The 26,795-nt window shown below is 44.7% G+C and overlaps 1 protein-coding gene across 4 annotated transcripts in view; it reads right to left on the reverse strand.

Moving 5' to 3' along the window:
* The window catches only part of eef2k (eukaryotic elongation factor 2 kinase), a 66,272-nt gene that overhangs the window by 9,478 nt on the left and 29,999 nt on the right, over positions 1–26,795 (reverse strand). For 2 of the 4 annotated variants that reach the window (XM_072269169.1, XM_072269168.1), the window contains 12 exons: positions 24,252–24,312; positions 21,833–21,870; positions 16,672–16,843; positions 14,614–14,763; positions 13,427–13,559; positions 12,322–12,449; positions 10,799–11,009; positions 9,503–9,570; positions 7,154–7,228; positions 4,989–5,042; positions 2,319–2,459; positions 314–502 (listed from right to left, as the gene is read on the reverse strand). In XM_072269169.1, the coding sequence (XP_072125270.1) occupies positions 314–502; positions 2,319–2,459; positions 4,989–5,042; positions 7,154–7,228; positions 9,503–9,570; positions 10,799–11,009; positions 12,322–12,449; positions 13,427–13,559; positions 14,614–14,763; positions 16,672–16,843; positions 21,833–21,870; positions 24,252–24,312 (1,420 nt within the window). Of the gene's footprint in view, positions 1–313; positions 503–2,318; positions 2,460–4,988; positions 5,043–7,153; positions 7,229–9,502; positions 9,571–10,798; positions 11,010–12,321; positions 12,450–13,426; positions 13,560–14,613; positions 14,764–16,663; positions 16,844–21,832; positions 21,871–24,251; positions 24,318–26,795 lie in introns of those variants that run through there. The other 2 variants (XM_072269171.1, XM_072269170.1) reach the window with 2 other exon arrangements.

The raw sequence follows: 26,795 nt of genomic DNA on the forward strand, positions 1-26,795 counted from the left end.
CTCCAGGTTCAGGGGTTCAGCTCAGGGCTAACAACCCTGACTGGTAAAACTGTTACGGAAACAGCAATGAAGAATCCTTCCATGTGGCCAAGGACAGAGAGAGAGAGATGGAGGACCTTCATTGCTGCCCTAAATCCGGCGGCATAATGGGCAATTAATTAATTAGACAGGAAAGGTTTAGAGACAAATGGGGTAGGCTCAAGACAACATGCTCCGCATGGACAAGATAGGCCAATTGGCCTGTCTCTGGGCTGTGTGACCATCTATGACAAACCCATTGATACAGACATCACAGGCAGATCGCCGGACGTACCTCCACAGTGACGTCAGTCAGGATGTGGTGGGGTAACTGCAGGTAGATAAGACTCAGGGCAACGATGGCTTCCAGCTCCCCACAGAGCGCAGCGTGCTCGAGGTGGAAGACGGCAGACTCACGGTCCCACTCCTCCAGCTTTTCACAGAAGCGGCCTGCCTCGTGGTACCGTACCATGGCTAGGTGCACCTATACAAGCAACAGAACTGTTACCCTGAGAGTCACAGAGAGCTGGGAGGCAAGACAGAGAACAGGGGATGGGGGTTCTCAGGGCAGCAGGACCACGGTCAGAATCACCTACATGAGTCGAGGGCTGCTGGATTAGGGTGTAGGATAGTTAATTTTCTTGAGCAACACACACAAAATGCTGGAGGAACTCAGCAAATCAGGCAGCATCTATGCAGAGGAATATGGAATATACAGTCAATGTTTTGGGCCGAGACCGTTCATCAGGTCACCTGATTTTACAATGTCCAGTCAGACGTAGAGACAGTATGTGGAATCCATCACCTCTTACCCTCTCCATTACCGTGAGAGTGGAAGAAGTCCGAAAGCCAAGGCCCCTTCACCCCAGCCCATCAGATATAGGGAATGAGCAAACAGCTGGATCCCAGTACTGCTCTCAGCTGGAAGTCTGGTGTAGGGGTCTGTGAGTTAATGCAGAATAAAGTCAGCAATTTTGTTCCCTTCCCCACAGATGCTGCTCTACCTGCTGAGCTCATCCACTACATTGTTACTCCAGGTTCCAGCATCGGCAATCTGTCTCTAAACTTTAGACACTCAGCCGCAGAGATACTTGAATGCAGCCAAACCTTGGTTAATGAGGCAGATTTTAATGAGTTCTATATCCTGAAGCTATGGCAGTGCAGCAATTGATAAGGGATTTGGAAGCTGCCAATATTCCATGTCCATAAAGACCATAAAATATAGGAGCAGAATAAGGCCATTTGGCCCATCGAGTCTGCCCTGCCATTTTATCATGGCTGATCCATTTCCCTCTCAGGCCCAATGTCCTTCCTTCTCCCCGTATCTCATCATGCTCTGACTAATCAAGAATCCATCAACCTCTGCCTTAAATATACCTAAAGACTTGGCCTCCCCAGCCACCTGTGGCAAAGAATTCCACAGATTCACCACCCTCTGGCTGAAGAAATTCCTCCTCATCTCCGTTCTAAGTAGTCATCACCCTATTCTGAAGCTGTGCCCTCCGGTCCTAGACTCCCAAAGAGCCAAAGGGACTGTACTGTGCTGTAGTGTTCTATGTTCTACCTACTGGCACTGTGATTTACCAAGTACGGAGTGCTGATGTTAAAGTGCCATGAGTCCACAAGACCACCATGGGAAACATCCTCTCCACACCATCTCTATCAAGCCTTTCAACATTCAATGGGTTTCAGTGAGATCCCCCCTCATTCTTCTAAATTCCACCAAGTACAGGCTAGAGCCATCAAACACTTCTTATATGATAAGCCTCTCAATCTTGGAATTGTTTTTGTGAACCTCCTTTGACCCCTATGTCAGCACATCATTTCTAACATAGGGGAACGTGGGCACGTTGTGTTGGGCACGTGGCCAAGTGGTTAAGGCACTCCTCTAGTGATTTGAAGGTCACTAGTTCGAGCCTCAGCTGTGGCAGCATGTTTGTGTCCTTGAGCAAGGAACTTAATCACACATTGCTCTAGTCTATGTGAGGAGTGGTGCCCCACACAGACTTCCAATCTGCACCTTGTAAAGCATGAAAATGCCCGATGCAGGCCTCTCATGGTCTGAGTCCACATTCCCTCGACGTTCCCTCCCCATAACATAAGGGACCCAAAACTGCTCACAATATTCCAAATGAGGCCTCACCAGTGCCTTATAAAGCCTCAGTATTACATCCTTGCTTTTATATTCTAGTCCTCTTGAAATGAATGCTAACATCACATTTGCTTCCTCACCACTGACTCAATCTATAAATTAAGTCGGAAAAGCATACTGTAGGGGAGATCCCCACCATTGGACGTACCTTGCCCAGAATGGACTTCCCAATTTTCTTTTCCTGTTTGAAGGCATTAAGTCGCTGCACCTCAACAGCCACGCATGAAGGCCAGTGCGAGTGAGCTCTGGAGGAGTGGTAATGGTTCCACTTGTCTTCGTTATGGTGATCCTTCATAACAAAACATAGGTTATACATCAGTGTGCTGTCTTTGAAGCAGGTCAGTCTGCACACCGACAACAGGCTCAAGGTGCAGCACTTGCCCAGCAGGTTTAACACACAAACTACTTCTTTACCAAGTGCGCTCTGTGCAAAGACCATTGTCAAAAATCACATCTGCATACAAATAGAGCAGCGCTGAACTAGTTACTTAGCAATTGCCTCAAGCTGGCTATGTATGGAAAGTCTACACAAGATGGTAGATACAGTCCAGCCCACCAAAGGCACAGCTCTCCCCACCATTGTGCAAAACTACAAGGAGTGCTGTCACAGGAAAGCAGCATCCATTATCAAAGATCCCCATCATCTAACTCATGCTTTCTTCTCACTACTGCCATTGGACAGGGAGTACAGGAACCTTAAGTCTCACACCACCAACTTCAAGACCTGATATTATCCTTCAACAATCAGGCTCCTGAACTGGCTTAGATAACTTCACTCACCTCAACAATGAACTGACTCTACAACCTAAAGACTCACTTTCAAAGACTCTACAAACAACTCATGTTCTCAGTATTGTTTTTAAATTTGCACAATTTGTCTTCTTCTGCACATTGGTTGTTTGTCAGTCTTTGTTTACTTATAGCTTTTCATAAACTCTTTGTGATCAGACCATAAGACAAAGAAGCAGAATTAGGCCATTCAGCACATCAAGTCTGCTCTGCCATTTCATCATGGCTGATCCATTTTCTTCTCAGCCACAATCTCCGGCCTTCTTCCCATATCCCTTCATGCTCTGACCAGTCAAGAATCTATCAACTCTGTCTTAAATATATATATTTCTTTATTTTCCTGTAAATGCCTGCAAGAAAATGAATCTCAAGGTAGCGTATGGTGACATACACGTTCTTTGATTATAAATTTATTATAACCTTGACACTGTGTTTCCAAGTTAAACCCAAACAGTTCCAGCTATGTTCAGTCCCTGTGTTAGACTACACAGGCAGAGCAGAAGGGATAAATGTGCACGCTAACCAGTGCCATCCATTTTCCCCCCAGTTGCGAGTAACAGTCCCACAGACCATTTCGTCAGACATGGATATGGGGATGGAGAGTGATGGAAGGTCTCTTGACGAAGGACAAACACCAGAGGAGGGAGAAATGTTGCAGGCTGGTGGCCAGAGAAGACAGCCGGTCCTGGGGCTGGAAGACAATACATGTGTGACTGAGGCTATACAAGGTATTGGTTAGACTGCACTTGGGAGTATCATGAGCAGTTCTGGGCCTTTTATCTAAGAAAAGATATGCTAGCATTGGGGAGGGTCCAGAGGAGGTTCATAGTAGTATTTGATGGCTCTGGGCCTGTACTCGCTGGGGTACAGAAGAATGATGGGGAATCTCATTGAAACCTATTGAATATTGAAAGAGGACGTTTCTTGTAGTAAGAGAATCTAGGAGCAGAGGGCATAGCCTCAGTATACGAGGACATCACTTTAGAACAGAGATGAGGAATTTTTTAAGCCAGAGTTGGGTGAATTTGAGGAATTCGTTGCCACAGGTGGCTGTGGAGGCCAAGTCAGTGAAAACATTTAAAAAGCAGAGGTTAATAGGTTCTTGATTAGTCAGACCATCAAAGGTTATGGGGGGGGGGGGGGAGAGATAATAAATCAGCCATGGAATGGCAGAGCAGACTCAATGAGCCAAATGGCCTAACTCTGCTCCTGTCTTATGAACAGAGAAAAGAGGGAGCGATCTTTTAAATTTGAGGTGCACAGAAATTACGTTTTGCAGAGGGAATTGCATCGCTGGAATTCTCGACTTCAGAAAGTTATGGAGACTGGATCACAGGGGCCATTTAAAGAGAGAGCTGAAAGTTCAAAGTAAATTTATTATCAAAGAACCAACATGTTACCATGTACTACATTGAGATTCAATTTCTCACAGGCATTTACAAAAAAATATGTAAACAAAGGTGGACAACCAATGTGCAAAAGAAGACAAACTGTGCAAGTAAACAAAAATACTGAGAAGATGAGTTGTAAAAAGTCCCTGTAAGTGAGTCTATAGGGTTGTGGAATCAGTTCAGAGTTGTGGTGAGTGAAATTATCCACGCCAATTCAGGAGCCTGATGGTGGTAAGGTATTAACTGTTCCTGAACATGGTCCAAACTGGGGAACTCAGGCCCCTGGGCCAGTTTTTTTTTTTGTGTTCAGACAGGAGCCAAACCTGCAAGTGGTGCAGTAAAAGCAGACAAGCTATCTGCACGCCGTGTACACCATGCAATATCAACAAAAAGCACAAACAGAAGGCAAAAGATCAAGCTGCCATGCATGGTCACCGGCAGAGTCCTATGGCTGGGTTTGAGGATGTTTAAGGACTGGCACACACTGGGCCTCGCATTTCCCTGATCAAACAACAATCAGAAGGAAAGAATGTTAAGAAATAAAACCATAGACAATTATGAAAGAAATACAGCACACTGGAATGAACCCAACAAAGGTCAGAATAGACATTGAAGAATAACCGTAATGCTCTACATACCCGCCGGATACTGTCTTCATCAGATTCACAATACCTTCGCACATTTGAGTTTACCTAAGAGGAATTATAAAGCAAAACATCACAGGTGGCAGTGACATCAGACTCAGAGATAGATTTGAGTGGAATTATGCGCATGTTGTGTTGGACTTCACAACACAGGGGATGAGTTCAAGAACTGTGAGGTAATGTTACAGCCCTACAAAACTCCGGTTAGACCATACTTGGAGTATGGTGTTCATTTCTGGGCACTTCATTATAGAACAGGTTGCGCAAGATAGGTCTTTAGAGAGGAGGAGGATGAGATGCGACTTGACAGAGCTGGACAAGAGGCATCGATAAAGTAGAGAGCCAGCGCCTTTTCCCATGATGGAAATAGCTAATACGAGTATGCATAATTTTAAGGTTTTCGGAGGAAAGTGTAGAGGGATGTCAAAGGTAGAGCACTGTAGCACAGAAACTGGCCATTCGCCCCATCCTGTCTGTGCTGAACTGTTATTCTGCCTAGTCCAATCAGCTCGCATGTACAACATAACCCTCCATACACCTCCCATCTTTCTTTTTTAAACACTGAGAGGGGTGGACGCCTGGACCACATTGCTGGAATGGTGGTAGAGGCATCCAAGAGTCTTAGATAGACACAGGGATGAAAGGAAAATGGAAGGCTTTGTGGGAGGGAATGATTAGATTGACCTTAGATTAGTCAAAGGGTTGGCACATTTTCATGGGCAGAGACCTGAGCTGTGCTGTATAATTCTATAACTTAAATACTAAGTGTCTATGGTAGCCTCCAACTCCACATGACATTTGCTGCATATCTGGTGAACAGTCAGCACTTCTGTGATGATATAAATAGTAGCAAAAGTTCACACCAGTGCTAACTATCCTGAGCAGTCGCGTCATTTTACAGAACAAGAGAACGAGTTTCCAAGGTTTGGGACAAATGGATCAGTCAGCCTTCATGTCCATACATGAACTCAGTTAGCTGAGTGAGCTAACTCCATACCCCAGCTGAGTTAGCTCTGCACACATGCAGACCACAGACATAGGAGCAGAATTAGGTCATCCAGCACAACGAGTCTGCTCTACCTGTTTCTTTAACAGCCTCAACAAAGAAAGGTGCTGAAGGGACCCTAGGATCTGAGACAGAACAGACTCAATGGGCCAAATGGCCCGATTCTGTTCTTAAGTCTTATGGTCATAGAGTGGCAGGTTTCTATCGCTGGTTGACACTCCTTTGGTTCTGCGTCGTTGCCAGTAGAGACCAGCCAGACAACATAACCGGTTTCCTTCCCGTCTGTGCTGCACACTCCTGTGGCTGGTCCCTGCTAAGGAAGTTTGGCATGGTCAGCACAGGAGAGTGCAGGAAAGACAAAGCAGGTGGTGGTCATCTGGTGACTGTTTTGTGCTGATATCTCCTCCTGCCCCCATTTCATCACAACCTTCAGCAGCTCCTTTCATTCCTTTCTCCAACACGAGCTTATCCTGTCTGGCCAAATCGTCAACTTCCACATTCCTTCCTCTCTCTGCCTGCACCAAGACCAGAAGACATAGCACAAGGATTAGGCCTTCTGGCCCATCAACTCTGCTCTGTCATTCAACTGTGGCTGATTTACTATCCCTCTTAACTCCAGTCTCCTGTTTTCTCCCCGTAATCTTTGATGCCCTGACTAATCACAAACCTATCAACCTTAACTTTAAATATACCCAATTACTTTGCCTCCACAGCCATCTACAGCAATAAAGCTCACGGATTCACCACCCTCTGGCTACAGAAATTCCTCCTCAACTCTGTTCTAAAGGGGCGTCCTTCTATTCTGAGGCTGTGCCCTCTGGTCCTAGACTCCCTCACTATAGCAAACATCCTCTCCATGTCCACTCTATCTAGGCCCTTCAATATTTGATAGGTTTTAATGAGAACCCCCGCCCCCTCCATCCTTCTGAATTCCAGCAAGTACAGGCCCAGAGCCATCAAACACTCCTCGTATGTTACCCCTTTCATTCCCAGGATCATTCTTGTGATCCTCCTCTGGACTCTTCTGAACATCCCACTGGATGTGCCTTCCACTGACGCCCTCTAGCTCTGGAGCACCCACCTCCTTTTCTCTCTGTCTACCCCATCAAACCCTCTCATTATCTCTCCATTACAGGGAAATGTTGTTTATTACCCGGTCTGCCAACTCCCCATCCAGTTCACTCCTCCGCTCACTGGGACATCCACTGTCCCCTCCCGATTCAGACATCTGGCAGGAAAAAGAGAAAGTAAAAGACCATTAGACAAAGCAAGCTCGGGTACTGCTCTCAACCTGACACCTGCGGTAGGGAAGGACATTACACAAAAATCAAAAACATGCAGACAGCAGGAATCCGAAATAAAATGACTGGAAATACTCAACAGGTGAGGCTGCATCAGAAGAAGATATAACTTTTCAGAGTTAACCTTTCTAGGAACTGGGAAAGAGGTTACAACAAAGACAAAGCTGCAGGAACAATGGACATAACAGTTTGTGATAGCCAATCAAAAGGGTCAATGGGACATTTAGAGGACCATTACATTTGTTTATTACATTAGTCATGTAATAAACTGCTGATCTCCTGGGATTTTCACTCACAACAGTCTCTACACCAGGGGTCCCCAACCTTTATTACCATAAGACATAGGAGCGGAATTAGGACATCTGGCCCATCGAGTCTGCTCTGCCATTCAATCATGGCTGATCTTTTTTCCCTCCTCAGCCCCATTCCCCAGCCTCCTCCCCATAACCTTTGGTGCCATGTCCAATCAAGAATCCATCAAGTTTTACCTTAAACACAACCATCAACCTGGCCTCCAAAGCTGCCTGTGGTAACAAATTCCACAAATTCACCACCCTCTGGCTAAAGAAATTTCTCCACATCTCTGTTTCAAATGGACATCCTCTATCCTGAGGCTGTGCCCTCTTGTCCTAGACTCCCCCACCATGGAAAACATCCTTTCCTCATCTACTCTGACTAGGCCTTTCAACATTTGAAAGGTTTCAATGAGATCCCCTCCCCCATTACTTCTAATTTCCAGCAAGTACAGACCCAGAGCTATTAAACGTTCCTCTTATGATAACCCTTTCATTCCCAGAATCATCCTTGTGAACCTCCTCTGAACCCTCTCCAATGCCAGTACATATTTTCTTAGATGAGAAGCCCAGAACTGTTTACAATTCTAAAGGTGAGGCCTTACCAGTGCCTCAGCATCACATCCCTGCTCTTGTATTCTAGACCTCTTGAAATGAAAGCTAACATAGCATTTGCCTTCCACACCAACGACTCTACCTGCAAGGTAACCTTTAAGGTGTTCTGCAGAGGACTTCCAAGTCCCTTTGCACCTCAGATTTTTGGATTTTCTCCCCATTTAGAAAAATATGCACATTTATTTCTAGTACCAAAGTACATGACCATACATTTTCCAATATTGTATTTCATTTGCCACTCTCTTGCCCATTCTCCTAATCTGTCTAAGTCAGGGGTCCCCAACCTTATTCGCACCGCGGACCGGTTTAATATTGACAATATTCTTGCGGACCGGCCGATGGGGCGGGGGGGCGGGGGGGTGTTCAAATTCAACAGTGCGTGACAGGGATGAGGAAAGGTGCAGCTGACTCATGTCGTTTCATATCGCCAAATCACATCGTTTCCTCGTGGCCTGGTGGCACATGCTTTGCGGCCCGGTACCGGTCCGCGGCCCAGTGCTTGGAGACCACTGGTCTAAGCCCTTCTGCAGCCCACCTGTTTCCTCAACACTAAAAGTGGATGAACTACAACAGCAGAAGGCCGTAGACATTCAGGAGGTACCTAATGAAGCAGCCATACCTACTTTTTATAGTAACTAATAGTAATTTGTTATGCCTGCTCTGTACTACTGCTGCTACAAAACAACAAATTTTACAACTAACATCAGTGACAATAAACCTGGTTCTGATTCTGCTTGTCGTCATCACCATGTGCTGTGTTGCACGACATGGGTGATCATGATCTTTCCATGACCATGACTGTTCTTGGCAATTTTTTCCACAGAAGCAATTTGGCATTGCCACCTTCTGGGCAGTGTCTTTACAAGATAGGTGACCCCAGCCATTATCAATACATTTCAGAGATCGTCTGCCTGGCGTCAGTGGTCGCATAACCAGCACTTGTGATCTGCACCGGCTGCTCATACAACCATCCACCATCTGCTCCCATGGTTTCACGTGACCCTGATCGGGGGGCGAAGCAGGTGCTACACCTTGTCCAAGGGTGACCTGCAGGCTAGTGGAGGGAAGGAGTGCCTTACACCTCCTTTGGTAGAGACATATCTCCACCCTGCCACCCAAACAGTTCAACTACCATTTCTGATATAAGAAACAGAAAGACCAAAGGCATGAAAGTGTGTATTGTACAAATACCACCACGGTTTATAGAATGAAAAACAGTTCCACAAGTTAAGGACTATTTAACACAGAACCATATGTATTACAAGGGTTGCAAATAAAGCAGGGGGTTCTTACCCGTCGCTCACCCAGTGAGCCATTGTGTTCACTGCTTAGATTATCAACCTCATTAAACACTGTCCAACCTAACAGAAACAAGAAGAAAAACTGCAGATTATTAGAGGTGCCTAACCTCACCGTGAAGAGCAATAAGGGTTTGCCCCCTAACAAGCTTACACTCAGAAGCATTGCGTAAATACAAGAGGAATTTAGGCAGGAATTTTAGAGTAAGCAACACATAGAAGGTACCACCATAGCAAACATTAATAGTGTGGTTGGGCCAAAGGGTCAGCAAAGACGCAGTGAGCAGAAGGACTTGTTTCTGTGCTGTATGACCTACAAATGGTCACCTTCAGCAATAGTTCTTCTTAACTATATATAGGCAGCAGAAATCTCAATCGGAGAATCAAGGGAGGGAACAAAGGGCAAAAAGAGAATTTAACTATCTTCACATACACTAATTGGATTTTGAAACTATTCATTTAAACAGTCCTATTCCAATTTTACAATGGGATCCATTTGCTGATGATTGGAAAAGTAAAGGACTATTTCTAATACTGTACACTAATGGGCTCTGCCTGGGGTGTACGGATGGCACAGCAGTTAATGTTACAGCCACAGCACTCCAGTGGCCTGGGCTCCATTCCAACCTCCAGTGCTGACGGTGTGGAGTTTGCATGTTCCTCCACAGGTGCTCTGGTTTCCTGCCACATACAAGATAGAATATTACAGCACAGTACAGGCCCTTCAGCCTACAATGTTTTGCTAACCCTTTAAACTACTCTAAGATCAATCTAACCCTTCCTTCCCACATAACCCTCTATTTCGCCATCATCCATGTGTCTAGTGTCTTAAATGTCCCTAATGTATCTGCCTCTACCATCTCCTCTGGCAGGGCATTCCATGCACCCACCACAGTAATGTTCTATGTTCAGTCCTTTGAGCATATACTATTTACTTAGATCAGCAGCAACACACACACACACACACACACACACACACACACACACACACAAGGCTAGAGGAACTCGGCAGGTCAGGCAGTATCTATGGAGGGGAGTGAACAGTTGATGCTTCAGGACAAGACCCTTTATCAGACTTGCCGAGTTCCTCCAGCATTTTGTATTGCTCTGGATTTCCAGCATCTACAGAAGTTCTTGTGTTTATAGTTAGAATGGGCTGACCTGTATCCCAACCCTAATATCCTCAATTACACAGCTCAACAGATTGTGCTCCTGAGCAAACTATAACCCTGGGGCAAAGACTGCCCACGCTGAACCAGCTGAACAAGTATACGTGAGGAGGCTGGATTACCCATAGGAGATTTGCCCAGCATGTCTTCCTTCGGACTCCAATAGGGTGAGGGTGAGCAGGGGAGGGAGTCGAATGGGCTGTCACTCACGTTTTCATCTCCAGAGTTCTCAGAGAGGCGACGGAGGATAGGAGGTCTGGAGCCAGACAGCGTCCTTACCCTATTGCTGCCGCACACTTCCTCACTGCCTCGAAGGACAGTCTTTGCTGTTTTCTGAACCAAAGACACAGTGGAGAGGAAAATACAGAAGGCAAATAATCAGAATGCTGCCAGAGTTTCTGCTCATCTTGCACCAAGCAATAAAGTACACACTCACTGCTGCTCAACCACACTGGCAAAAGGCTGCTTGCATTTACCCCACCTATACCTCTCAATTTTGCATACCTCTATCAAATCTCCCCCCTTCCCCATGCTCCACGGAATAATCCACTCAAGAAGCTGATGGTAGGATTGTATACAGGGGATCTCAGAGAACATGAACATGAACACACACACTAGTGAGCGTGTGGAACTTGCTGCCAATTATGGTGGTAAAGGGCAGAAACATTAGTGACATTTAAGAAACTCTTAATATATCTGCCTCTACCACCGCTCCAGGCTGGGCATTCCACACACCTACCACCCTGTGTGTAAATAAACCTACCTCTGACATCCCTCCACAACCCCCCCCCCCATACTTTCCTCTAACTACCTTTAAATTATGCCCCCTAGTATTAGTAATTAGGCTCAAGTTCATTTTAGTGGATAAAACCACTGTGTGGCAACTCCACAAGACACTCTGGGTGATGCTTAATGGCCAGAGTGGAGATATTCTCACATCTCTACGGTACTTTGGTACGGAGACTAAGATTAATCTCAGAACCCAAAGTCAAATTATTTTATTATCAAAGTACATATGTGTCACTCTGTACTACCTTGAGATTCACTTTCTTGAAGGAATTTACAAGAAAGAAACACGATAGAATTTATGAAAAATTATACATAAACAAAGGCTGACAACCAATGTGCAAAAGAAGTCAAAATTGTGCAAATGAAAAATAACAATACTGTGAACATGAATCGTCAAGTTCCTGAAAGCAAGTCTGTAGATTGGGCAATCTTTTCAGATTTGGGGTGAGTGAAGATATCCATGCTGATGGTTATAGGATAGTAACTGTTCTTGAACCTAGTGGTGTGGCACCTAAGGCTTCTTTACCTTCTGCTTGATGGTAGTAGCGAGAAGAGAGCATGGCCTGGATGGTGGGGGTCCTTGATGATGAATGCTACTTCCTTGTGGATGTGCTACTTGTAAATGCACTCAGTGGGGAGGGCTTTGCCAGTGATAGACCAAGGGCCAATGTGGAGAAAATAGCCAGTCGACCCACTGCTCTGACTGATGAAAGTGACCATCTTTGGGGTGTAACTGTCATCCAAGTGCAATCATGTAAGAGGGCCTGTGTCACATGTGAAAGAGCAATCTAACCCGAGGGTCCAGGCATCAGATGGGGGTGTGCAATACACTACAGCGATAACACAAGACACTAACCAGTAAATTCTGTGCATGCTCCAATGCTGCCATTTCCTTCTGCGACAGATCGAACGGAGTAAGCCCCATTGTCTTGCAAATGCTGTTGCAGGCATGAGAGTGAAAGAACAACGCCATCCCTCGCACACCTACGGTGGAAATTGGAAAGTTGGTGCAAGCCACGGTTTGGTCCGGCAGTGCACAGCACAGCTCTCCAGGGTATCCATGGTCTAACCCACACTCCAATTCGACAGTCTGCCCAGCGATGGAACAGCCTCGAGGCTGGTGGGATATGGTGGCAGAGCGTGCACCAAGTCGACAGTCTGCCCAGCGATGGAACAGCCTCGAGGCTGGTGGGATATGGTGGCAGAGCGTGTGCCAAGTCGACAGTCTGCCCAGCGATGGAACAGCCTCGAGGCTGGTGGGATATGGTGGCGGAGCATGGGCATGCTCGCTGATGTTTGATGGAGCCGTAAATGACCAAACACTGACCTCCGGCAGAACTCCCATTCATCCTGCTTGGGTGCAAGAAGTGGCCCCATATTCTCCATCACTTCTTGGGAATTAATCTGATAAGTCTCCTCTGAAGGAACTTAGCGTCCTTCCTGAGGTGTGGAGCCCCAGGATGGACTCAGTTCTCCTACCAAGAGCCCAGCAGAAATCCGAGCTCTTAGCAGGATTGAGCCCATCCTAGCACGGCCTCTGAAAAAGAGAATGTCACTTTAGAATAGAGTTAAGGAGGAGCTGAGAGGGAGGTGAATCTGTGGAATTCACAGACAGCTGTTTAGGCTAAGTCAGTGGGTACATGTAAAGCAGAGATTGATAGGTTCTTGATTAGTCAGGACGTCAAAGGTTATGGGGAGAAGGCATGAGAATGGGGATGAGAAGGAAAATGAATCAGCCATCACTGAATGGTGGAGCAGACTTGATGGGCCTAATGGCCTAACTGTGCTCCTATGTATCCTTTGTCATCTGCAGGGGGTGTTTCTAAACCACTAACTTCTATTGTTTTGTTTAATCCTATAACCTTATATTTAAGAAATTCTACACATCCTTCCAAAGCTAAGATTCACAATTGATTAGATCAGTCACAGATACATTTAGGCTCTAACATACAAGACATTACCCAAGTTGCCATCTCCAAAGTCTGTGCCACTGGACGTGTGGATCTGAGGGTCTGTGTACAGGTCACCCACTCCTTGGATATCCACCACTATCAGCTGGTGCGCCGAGCGTTCAAAGGTGAAATGACTAAATGCCTAAAGTCAGTGACAAAGAAAGAGAGAATTATTTATCACTGTCATACACAGTTTGTCTTTTGCACATTGATCATTTGTCAGTCCTTGTGTGTAGGTTTTCAAGGATTCTATTGAACTTCTTTGTTCTACTGTGATTCTCTCAAGAAAATGAATCTCAGGGTTGTATGGTGACATACACATACTTTGATAATAAATTTACTTTGAACTGTGAACAGAGGGAAGAGAAATGGCGGGGGGGGTATAAAGAGAGAAATGAAGAGAGACAGAAAGAAACAGTGGTTTGATTTCAGTGCATGGTTCAAAACTTACATGATTGTCAAAACACTACAGTACTACTTGGCCATTGATATCACAGGGTGAATGCACCAGTGAAAACACAAAGACGCACAATACCATTCTTAAGCACACTATGAAAGTTAAATGGGGTAGGCCAGAAGCTGGGAATCCTGTGGTAACTCACTTTTGTACACTAAGTGACCCATCAGACTGTCAAGTAACCACCTATATTGATCCTATTTATCAGCACTGGAACTGTAACCTTCCATCCCTTGAAAGGTTCCACCCACCCTGCTCATTGGCTGTTGGTCCCACTCCCATTAGGGAGGAGACTACGTCGCATCCACACCAGGACCATCATGCTCAAAACCAGTTACTTTCCCCAAGCAGTAAGACTGATCAACCCCTCCACCCACTAACCCACCCCTCCACACCCCTAACCACCACTACTTTATCATTTCCTGTCAGTCACCTTATTCCTGAGCCCAGCGTTACCTTAGGGACATACAATCAATCTACGTATACAAGGTAGCTTGTGTATTTATATTTATTGTTTTTTTTAAGTTATTGTGTTCTTTATCTTATTGTGTCTTTTGTGCTGCATCGGATCTGGAGTAACAATTATTTTGTTCTCCTTTACGCTTGTGTACTGGAAATGACATTAAACAATCTTGAACTTTGGCCCAACTTGTCTGATCTAGTCCAATTAGCCTGCATTGGGCCCATTCCCATCTATGCAGCTGTCCAAATGCCCTGTAAATACGGTAGGAATGCTCACCTGTGGAGTGAGGCGAAAGTTTTCGTCCCTCACAAAGCCCGAGTTGGAGTTGTATTTGATGTATTTGCCCTCGATGTAGTGTTCTAGATGGTACAGAGGTTTCCCAGGTCTGTTCTTCATCTCCAAAATACACATTTGCATGATGTCCACCTAACATCAAGGACACAAATGGACAATGTCTTTTTTGAACAAGTTGAGGCCATAACTTTCATGATACTTTCGAAAAGGCAAACATCATAGCCCTTTCCCACCACTATCCCTATTTGCTGCTGCACCACTGACATCAGACACTTTACCCTATAAAGACACACTCTGCTTCTCAGGACTCCTGCAGCTACCTGGTGGTCAGACCTTGTCTTCTTCTGTCAACTCTCATCACCTGTGCTCTGCTCAGATGTCCTCCAAGCAAATGCTGGGCTGATCCCTCGTTCACTCACTCCCTTCACTGGCTGAAATTCCACTTCCTTTTTACTTTTTAAACGAGGAGAAATTTCTTTAGCCTGAGGGTAATGAATCTGTGGAGGCCAAGTCACTGGGTATATTTACAACAGTGATTGATAGGTTCTTGATTAGTAATGGTGTCAAATGCCATGGGAAGAAGGCAGGGGAATGGCATTGAGAGGGATAATAAATTGGCGATGGTGGCAGAGCAGCCTTGATGGGCTGAATGGTCAATTCTGCTGCTATGACTTATGGTTTCAATGATTCCCAGTTAAACTTAGTGACACGTGAGCTGTTAATCCTGCAGTCCAACAACAGCTGTCAGCTCAGGAAGAGATGCAGAGCTGAATAAAACAGACATTCAAGGTCATTACTGCTGACTGTAAATACAGCTTGTGATTTTATTTGAAGTTCCCAATGAGATTACAGGTTCCTAATTCTTCTTTATGGACTTATTAGTGTCTACACTGTGCTAACTTGCCTAAACCTCTCAACACCAAGAGAAATGGGGCAGTTAGATCATAAAACCTGTGGGGGCAGCACGTTAACATAATCCATCTCCAAATATTTGAATTCCTTAAGAGGGGCACGAAAGCGTAGTGGTCAGCACAATGCTTTACAGTGCCAGCAACCCAGGTTCAATTCCTGCTCATCTGTGAAGAGTTTGTATGTTCTCCCACTGACTGCATGGGTTTCCTCCGAGTGCTCCAGTTTCCTACCACAGTCCAAAGACGTACAGATTAGGGTTAGTGAGCAAGTTGTGGGCATGCTCTGTTGGCACCAGAAGCATGGCGACACTTGGCCCCCTGCACATCCTCATACTTGTTCATCGATGCTAATGACGCATTTCACTGATTCAATGTTTCAATGTACATGTAACAAATAAAGTGAAGTAGATTTCTATTTTAATTCCACTTCCCATTTCTATTCTGACATGTCAATCCATGGCCTCATCTACTATCGCGACGAGGCCACACTCAGGTTGGAGGAGTAACACCTTATATTCCGTCTGGATACCCTCCCACCCGATGGCATGAACATCAATTTTGCAAACTTCCGGTAATGTTCCCACCCCTCCCCCCCTTCACCATTCCCTTTTCCTTCTCTCACCTTATCTCCTTCCCTGCCTATCACCTCCCTCTGGTGCTCCTCCTTCTTTTCTTTCTTCCATGGCCTTCTGTCCTCTCCTATCAGATTCCCCCTTCTCCAGCTCTGTATCTCTTTCAACAATCAACTTCCTAGCTCTTTACTTCACCCCTCACCCCCAGTTTCGCCTATCACCTTGCGTTTCTTCCTCCCCTCCCCCCAGCTTCTAATTCTGATCATTTTTTTTCTCCAGTCCCAATGGAGGGTCTTGGCCTGAAACATCTACTGTATACTCTTTTCCATAGATGCGGCCTGGCCTGCTGAGTTCCTCCAGCATTCCGTGTGTGTTGCTAGAATTTCAGGGAATTGACAGATGTTCTCGTTTGGATTTCTATTGAGTGAGCTTGAGTTAGATGAAGCCAAGATCTAGATCAGCCACTACACAAACTGAGTGATGGATTAGGCTTGACAAATAAGAGTAACCCCTGCTGTTCCTGTGCTTTACATTTACAGTCCTACTGACCACTCCACCTGTTTGGGAGGCTTGTGTCTGCTGTACTCCTCGCCCCACAGCTTTGTCTCCATTTGGAGTCGCACGTCCTCGAAGTACACATCTCGATCCACAGAGTCTATGTAACGCTTTGCAACATAATTGGAGGCAGACTTCCACTGCTGGTGACGAGTGAAGTTTGAAAGTTTCTTCCTGTTGAGCACAACAGACATCAAAATTAACCGACCAGCAACTAAAAATCCCTATCGAGCCACCAAGCTCCTGAGATGAATAGATCATAACCCACAATTACCACAAACATCCCAGCTCTCTGGAGTAGTTTCTGCACTTCACTCACCCCCACCACCCAAATCAAACCCCTCCCCACCCCCTGCCAACACTCTCCCCTTCCCTAGCAACCCCGTTCCCTCTCCCCCAAACACATTCCCTGGTCCACCCCTTCCAAAATACTCGACTCCTTGCTGAGTACAATCTCACCAATGAAAATCTCACTGCAGTATCTGTGCCAAGTGGCACAGAGAGAAGCCCAATCTCTGTCCTGTTGCAGTGATGCAGAAGCACACACTCAGAGTCACATATAAAGATTCAGAGAACATAGAACACTACAGCACAGTACAGGGCCTGTTGCAACTTTTTAACCTACTCTGAGATCAATCTAATGCTTCCCTCCTACTTGCCCTCCATTTTTCTATCAAGTGTTCCTAATGTATCTGCCTCTACCCCCACCCCTGGCAGGACGTTCCACACACCTGCCACTTGGATTGAACTTTCCCCCTACTTCTTAGGCTGAGCTGCCAAGCAAAGATTGTGTGCAATCTATATAAACAAAACCATTGAGAAGCATGGGTTGAATAGGTAAAAAAATATAACAGCATTTCCTGTAGAAAAATGGCAGTAGGGGTATTGAACACAAGGTCTCCTGTTTGAGTGTTCTGGAGTACAGTACACTAAGGTTTTCTGCTGTTTTTAGTAACACCGAACTATCCCTGGCTGTGAATGTACACAGCTGACAAACACACCAGCTGGGAAGATGTCCTGCCTAATGTCTGAAGAGTCTCTCAACCCTTCGAGATTACAGGCTTCCAAATCCTCATGGATTCATTAAGTGTCCTAACTTACATAATCCTCTCAACACCAAGACAGCTGGACTATGTTAGATCACAGAACTGAATGACCACGTGAATTGACTTCAAAGTTCAAAAAGTTCAAAGTAAAATTTATTATCAGGGTACATACGTGTCACCACATACAACCCTGAGACTTTTTCCTGCGGGCATACTCGGCAGATCTCTCGAACAGTAACTGTAAACAGGATCAGTGAAAGAGCAAGAGCATAGAAGATAATGAGAGCATGAGATAAGATAAAGAGTCCTCGAAGTGAGATCATTGGTTGTGGGAATATCTCAATAGATCAGTGTAGATATCCTCTTTTGTTCAAGAGCCTGATGGTTGAGGGGTAGTAACTGTTCTTGAACCTGGTGGTATGAGTCCTGAAGCTCTAGTACCTTCTACTTGACGGCAGCAGCGAGGAAAAAGCATCGCCTGAGTGGTGAGAATCTCTGATGGTGGATGCTGCTTTTCTATGACAGAATTTCATGTAAATGTGCTCAATAGTTGGGAGGGCTTTACCTGTACTATACTAGGCCAAATCCACTATCTTTTGTAGGATTTTCCAAAGGCATTGGTTTTCCTGTGCCAGACCGTAATGCAGCCCAATCATCACACTTTCCACCGCACATCTACAGAAGTTAGTCAAGGTTTGTAATGACTTCTCCGCAGACTCCTAGTGAAGCTGCCCCGCTTTCTTTGCAATTACCTTTATACAATGGGTCCAGGACAAGTCCTCTGAGATAGTGACATCCGGGAATTTAAACTTACTGACCCTCGCCACCTCTGATCCTCAGATGAGTACTGGTTGATGGACCTCTGATTTCTGTTGACAAAGCTCTGGGTAGATGGAGCCAAGATCAGGATCAGCCACAGTACAAACTGATTGATGGATTAGACCATAAGACAATAAGACACAGGAGCAGAATTAGACCATTTTGCCCATCTAGTTCTCTCCGCCATTCCATCATGGCTGATTTCTCTCAACCCCATTTTTTTCCTGACTTCTCCGCATAACCTTTGACGTCCTTACTAATCAAGAACTCATCAACCTCCATTTTAAATATACCCAATTACTTGGCCTCCACATCTATCTGTGGCAATGAATTTCACAGATTCACCTCTATCTGGCTAAAGAAATTCTTCCTCGTCTCTGTTCTAAAGGGACGTCCTTCTATTATGAGGTTGTGCCTTCTGGTCCTAGACCCTCCCCTATTGGAAACAACTTCTCCACGTCCACTCTATCTAGGTTTTTCAATATTTGGAACTTTTCAATGAAATACCCCTCATTCTTCTAAACTCCAGTGAGTACAGGCCCAGAGCATTCAAATGCTCCTCATACATTAACTGCCTTATTCCCAGGATCATTTTCATGAACCTCCTCTGGACTTTCTCCAACACACTCTTTAGACAAGGGGCCCAAAATTAGGTTCATCAAGTAGAGTAATCTACCCAGAGTTTGTTCAACAGAATTACACTAACATGGTATTCAGTTCTGTGATCTAACTTAGCCCAGTTCTCTTGGTGTTGAGCATTTTAGTCATGTTACAACACTGTAGACATCAATGAATCCAGAAAGAAGAATGAGAAACCAGTGATCTCATTGGGGACTCATCCCAATCCTAGCATCTCATCACATCAACTCAAGCTCTTGCCAGATCCCACACAAACATTAATCCAAAATAGATTTGCAAACAGGACTAAAATAGAAATGTGATAGGGCATGGGAAATGGGGCAGAAGGTGACAAATGGAGAGCTCATTTGATCAGGCAATTTCTCCTGTGATAGTATGCCATAGTAATTCTATCGAACTTGAAGAAAAACTTTAAAATATCAGCAGTTATTGCATGCACAATTTATTCTTAACCAACTCCCCTCTGTTACTGTGTTGTGTGTTCCCAGCTCTTTGCACTTACTGTTGAAAGTATCCTAACTGGTTGCATCATGGTCTGGTATGCAAGTTTGACTGTGCAGGGACAGAAGACGCGGCAGAGAGTGGTGGACTCTGCCCAATATGTCAGGGGCACATCCCTTCCCACCACTGGGAGGAGCAACACCAGTCACTTCCCTTAAGAAGGCCACATCCATAATTTAAGATACCCAACATCCGGGCCTTGCCATTTTCTCAGGACTACCACCAGGCAGGAGGTAGAGGAGCCTGAAGTTCCACACCACCAGGTTCAGGAACAGCAACTGCTCTTCAACCATTCAGTTCTTGAACTAATTGGTATAACCCCAATCACTGCAGTATAGCAACACTATGACCCCTTCGATTACTTTTGCTGCCCCAGTAAAGCAGTCATTATCAAAGACCCTACCTACCCCAGACATTCTCTCTACTTCCCCTCCCATCAGAAAGTACAAAAGCCCAAAAGGATGTACCACTAAGGCTCAAGGACAGTTTTTATCCCACTGTCAGAAGCTATTCAGTGGGCCTCCAGCACAATAAGATGGACTCTTGACCTCACAATCCATCTTGCATGCACCTTTCAGTCTACCTGCACTGCATTTTCTCTACAACTGTAACACATTATTGTACATTCTGTTATTGTTTTACCTTGTACTACATCAATGCACTGTTGTAATGAAATAATCTGTATGGATGGTATGCAGAAATAAGTTTTCCCACTGTACCTGGATACACAATTAAACCAATTGTGTTCTTTCCTGTAAAAATTGTTTATAATTTATGTTTTATTTCTTATGAACGCTGTTTATCTGACGCAATGTGCCTGTGATGCTGCTGCAGGTAAGTTTTTCTTTGTAAGCATTCTTACATGGACTTATGCAGGTGACAATGAACTCCACTTTGATGTTGATTTAGGGGCAAACCAGGAGTCTGACATCTCAGATACCACACAAGCAGGGGACAATGAACTTGACTATAATGGTCCCACCAACAACTCAAAAGAAACCATCAACCAACACAGAATTGTTTCTGTCTGGAGGTTTCCAGGACTGTACTGTTCAGTGGTGCATCAGATGAGTAAATTAATTACTCAGAGATCAAAGATTAGCTTTACTTGTCTTCACATGTACATCAAAAAATATAGTGAAATGTGACATTTGTGTCAATAACCAACACAGTCCAGGGATATGCTGGGGGCAGCCTGCAAGTGTCACAATGCTTCCAGCACCAACATAACATGCCCACAATTTACTGACCCTAACCAGTATGTCTTTGGAATGTGGGAGGAAACCAAAGCACCCAGTGGAAACCCAAGCGGTCACAGGGAGAACATACAAACTCCTTTAAGACAGCAGCAGGAAAATGTCAGGGAAATCTTTGGTACAACATGGTAACATAGCAGTTAGCCTGATGCTATTACAGCACCAGCGACCAGGCTGCTTGTGTGGTGTTTGTATGGTCTTCCTGTGACCACGTGGCTGGGTTCCCCTGCCGGTGCTATGGTTTCCTCCCACATTCCAAAGATGTAGAGGTTAGTAACTAATTGGTAACATGGGTGTAATTGAGCAGTGTGGGCTCACTGGGCCTGTTACCACACTGTACCTCTAAATAAATAAAATACATGACAATTTAAAACCGGAGGTTTTTTAAATAAATCATAAACACAAGAGACTCTGCAGATGCTGGAAATCCAGAGTAACACACACTAAATGCTCGAGGAATGCAGCAGGTGAGGTAGCATCTAAGGAAATGAATAAACAGTCGATATTTCAGGCCGAGACTCTTCATCAAGACTATCCTAATGACGGGTCTTTGCATGAAAATTGACTGTTTATTCATTTCCACAGATAATGCCTGACCTGCTGAGTTCCTCCAGAATTCTGTATGTGTTACAGAGCAATTCATCTTTGATTAAGTCCTATTATGGAGAAAAGGAAGATTGAAGATTGGATCAACCCTACCTCTGTATTAATTACCAATATTCCTCTGGGGGAAAAAATTCTAATTCTCTCTGCCACCACATTTCATACATAATTTAAATGCACCTCCAGAAGGAAGAGTGATGAGTTATGGTGGGGAATTTGGAGGCTCATGTTCCTACCCAGGCATCCCTGGTGTTTCCCAATCTAGTTCTACGACAAGAAAAAATAAGAGCGGAACTTACGTTCGGTAGCATTCCCGCATGGCACCACGGCCAAAGGGCTGAAAGAGAAAGACCAAGCGTTCAATTTCAAATTTTTAAACAGGTTTGATATATAAAAAGATGTCATAATTGTTTTTGGGAGAAGTTCTCGTGAACCCACACTTTGCTTTTGGAAGTCAGATCCACATCACACTGCTCCTCTGCACAACAGCACTCTGTACAGGGCTGCAGGGGGATCTGGCATATGCTGTTCCAGCCTTAGTCCGTGCTTAGTTCCTCCAACAGTGAGCAGATGCATTTCATAGGCTCAGTAAACCAGTGAAGTGAAGTGATCCCTCCCGCCCTGGACATTCCCTCTTCACCCCCTTCCCATCAGACACAAGATGCAAAAGCCTGAAAGCATAGACCACCAGGTTCAAAGACAGCCTCTACACTATGTTATCAGACCTCGTACAATAAGGTGGACTTTGACCTCACAATCTACCTAGTTATGATCTTGCATCATATTGTCTACCTGCACTGCACTTTCTGTAGCGACTACACTTTATTCTGCATTCTGTTATTGTTTTACTTTGTTCTGCCTCAATGCACAGTTGTAATGATCTGATCTGTGTGAACAGTATGCAAGCTTTTTAATGTTCCTCATTAAACAATACTTCAGACCTCTTTCCAGCTGTTCTAATAGTGAACAAGGGTAACCAATAGCCAGACTAAAGAACTGAAATAAAATAATCTTCATCTTGAGTTTACAATAAACTGGAATGGCAGGCCCCAATTTATTGATAAGCATTCATTATATTTAATCATCATTAACAGGAATAACTTTCTAAACTATAGCAAGCGTTCAATTTTCAGCAACATGATGCCACCAAGGGATAGTGAAAAGGTACAAGGACAACATCACAAGCCACTAACTAGTTCCGAATCACAATCAGGCTTATTATCACTAACATCTCTCATGAAATTTATTATTTTGCAGTTGTAGTACAGTGCAGTACATAAAATAAACAATAAATTACAATAAAATATTGAAATATATATCTATATATTAAATAAATAGTCATAATAAGAGCAAACATATAGTGAGGGAGTATCCAAGGGTTCATTATCCATTCAGAAATCTGATGGTGGAAGGGAAGAAATTGTTTCTGAAACACTGAGTGTGTGTCTTCAGGCTCCTGTACCTCCCTCTTGGAGTTTAGATGGAAACTATAACAGTCAATGAGTGGAAGAGGGTTGGGGGGTGGGGAGAAATCAAAGGCATGAACCTCACCATCCATCTTCCCACATACCAAATTTAACCATATTAACAGAGATGAGGAGAAATTTCTTCGGCCAGAGGGTGGTGAATCTGTGGAATTCATTATCACAGACGGCTGTGGACAGCAAGTCATTGGGTATATTTAAAGAGGAGATCAATAGGTTCTTGATTAATAAGAGTGTCAAAAGTTACAGGGAGAAGGAGGGGAATGGGGTTGAGAGGGATAATAAATCAGCCGTGATGGAATGGCAGAACTCACTTGATGGGCTGAATGGCCTAATTTTGTTCCTATGTCTACCCTGAACAGCTTGGTCAAAAGCAAAACCCATTGGCAGCAAGTCCAACTCCAAATGCCCAAGAAGTTGTTTTAGTACAGGGCAAGAATTTAATGACACAACAAACAACCCTATTGGAAGAACTCAATAGCTCGAGCAGCACCAGCAACTTAATGAAAATGTTGAGGAAGCTGGCTCCATGACTGTACACATGCCTGAAAGCACCAGCTGTCATTCATGTCCAAACTGCTACAAGCCAGGTTATTCTGCCATCACCTGTAATAACACTCCACACTTTATGGAGAAAACCTGACTGGAAGAGGTGAAGGCAGCCTTTAATGTAATAATTACAAAGGGATACATAAGACCGTAAGACACAGAAGCAGAAGTTGGCCATTCAACCCATTATGTCTGCTCCACCATTCCATCAAGGCTGATTTATTATCCCTCTCAATCTCATTTCCTGTCTTCTCCCCATAACCTTTGACACGCTATCAACCTCCACTTTAAATATACCCAATGACTTGGCCTCCACAGCATCCGTCGAAATGAATTCCACAGATTCACCACCCTCTGGCTAAAGAAATTCCTCCTCATCTCTATTCTAAAAGGACCTTCTTGTATTCTGAGGCTGTGCCCTCCGGTCCTAGACTCCCCCACTATAGGAAATATCCTCTCCATGTCCACTCTATCCAGGCCTTTCAATATTCATTTGGTTTCAATGAGATCCCCCCACTTTCTTCTGAACTCCGGCAAGTAAAGGCCCACAATCACCAAAAACTCCTCATGTTAACCCTTTCATTCCTGGGATTATTCTTGTGAACCTCCTCTGGTACTCTCCAATAGCACATTTTTTCTTAGATACTGGGCCCAAATCAGCATGATTTGGTAACAACACTCTTACCTGTTTTGCCATTTTCATGAGTACTTCATCTTCAACCCACTTTCCTGAAATAGCATTATACCTGTTGAGACAGGAAAAGAGGGGATGATGTAAAATTTGAACCATTTCTCTTTACCCACCTACCCCTAGTTTTGTTGAGATTTTTCTGCAAGCTAAGGTTCAATTGGAACAGTAACAGTGGCAGCATGATTAACCTAGAATAGCAATAAGGGTGCTACAGTAGCGTAGCAGTTAACACGATGCTATTGCAGCTTGGAGTGTCAGTATTCAGAGTTCAATTCTGGTATCGTCTGTAAGAGCTTTGTTCATCCTTCCCGTGAACGTGTGGGTTTCCTCCGGGTGCTCCAGTTTCCTCCCACATTCCAAGTTAGTCGGTTAATTGGTCATTGTAAATTGCGCTAGGAGTAAACAGGTGGATTGCTGAGTGGCTCGGCTCATTGGGACAGAAGGGCCTGTTCCACACTCTCTCTTTAAATAAGACAATGAACCCCAAACCTCAAATCTTCTCATCCTATCCATGCACAGCTGGGCAGGTTAAGTTTAAGATGAGGTGATTCACTTTGGAAGGTCAAATTTAAAGGCAGAGTACAGGATAACTGACATGATTCTAAACAGTGTGGAGCAACAAAGGGATCTTGGGGTCCACGTCCATAGATGCTCGAAGTTGAAAGGGTGGTTAAGGTGGCGTATGGTGTGTTGGCCTCCTTTAGTTGGGGGAATTGAGCTCAAGAGCAGCAAGATAGAACATAGAACATAGAACAGTACAGCACAGTACAGGCCCTTCGGCCCACAATGTTGTGCCAACCCTCAAACCCTGCCTCCCATATAAGCTCCCACCTTAGGTTCCTCCATATACCTGTCCAGTAGTCTCTTAAACTTCACTAGTGTATCTGCCTCCACCACTGACTCAGGCAGTGCATTCCACGCACCAACCACTCTCTTGAGTAAAAAACCATCCTCTAATATCCCCCTTGAACTTCCCACCCCTTACCTTAAAGCCATGTCCTCTTGTATTGAGCAGTGGTGCCCTGAGGAAGAGGTGCTGGCTATCCACTATATCTATTCCTCTTATTATCTTGTACACCTCTATCATGTCTCCTCTCATCCTCCTTCTCTCCAAAGAGTAAAGCCCTAGCTCCGTTAATCTCTGATCATAATGTATACTTTCTAAACCAGGCAGCATCCTGGTAAATCTCCTCTGTACCCTTTCCAATGCTTCCACATCCTTCCTATAGTGAGGTGACCAGAACTGGACACAATACTCCAAGTGTGGCCTAACCAGAGTTTTATAGAGCTGCATCATTACATCGCAACTCTTAAACTCTATCCCTCGACTTATGAAAGCTAACACCCCATAAGCTTTCTTAACTACCCTATCCACCTGTGAGACAACTTTCAGGGATCTGTGGACATGTACCCCGAGATCCCTCTGCTCCTCCACACTACCAAGTATCCTGCTGTTTACTTTGTACTCTGCCTTGGAGTTTGTCCTTCCAAAGTGTACCACCTCACACTTCTCTGGGTTGAACTCCATCTGCCACTTCTCAGCCCACTTCTGCATTCTATCAATGTCTCTCTGCAATCTTTGACAATCCTCTACACTATCTACAACACCACCAAACTTTGTGTCGTCTGCAAACTTGCCAACCCACCCTTCTACCCCCACATCCAGGTCGTTAATAAAAATCACGAAAAGTAGAGGTCCCAGAACAGATCCTTGTGGGACACCACTAGTCACAATCCTCCAATCTGAATGTACTCCCTCCACCACCACCCTCTGCCTTCTGCAGGCAAGCCAATTCTGAATCCACCTGGCCAAACTTCCCTGGATCCCATGCCTTCTAACTTTCTGAATAAGCCTACCGTGTGGAACCTTGTCAAATGCCTTACTAAAATCCATATAGATCACATCCACTGCACTACCCTCATCTATATGCCTGGTCACCTCCTCAAAGAACTTTATCTGGCTTGTTAGACACGATCTGCCCTTCACAAAGCCATGCTGACTGTCCCTGATCAGACCATGATTCTCTAAATGCCCATAGATCCTATCTCTAAGAATCTTTTCTAACAGCTTTCCCATCACAGACGTAAGGCTCACTGGTCTATAATTACCCGGACTATCCCTATTACCTTTTTTGAACAAGGGGACAACATTCGCCTCCCTCCAATCCTCCAGTACCATTCCTGTGGACAACAAGGACATAAAGATCCTAGCCAGAGGCTCAGCAATCTCTTCTCTCGCCTTGTGGAGCAGCCTGGGGAATATTCCGTCAGGCCCCGGGGACTTATCTGTCCTAATGTATTTTAACAACTCCAACACCTCCTCTCCCTTAATATCAGCATGCTCCAGAACATCAACCTAACTCATATTGTCCTCACCATCATCAAGTTCCCTCTCATTGGTGAATACCGAAGAGAAGTATTCACTGAGGACCTTGCTCACTTCCACAGCCTCCAGGCACATCTTCCCACCTTTACCTCTAATCGGTTCTACCTCCACTCCTGTCATCCTTTTTTTCTTCACATAATTGAAGAATGCCT

This window comes from Mobula birostris, chromosome 9 (assembly GCF_030028105.1).
Source record: "Mobula birostris isolate sMobBir1 chromosome 9, sMobBir1.hap1, whole genome shotgun sequence".
Classification (NCBI taxonomy): Eukaryota; Metazoa; Chordata; class Chondrichthyes; order Myliobatiformes; family Myliobatidae; genus Mobula; species Mobula birostris.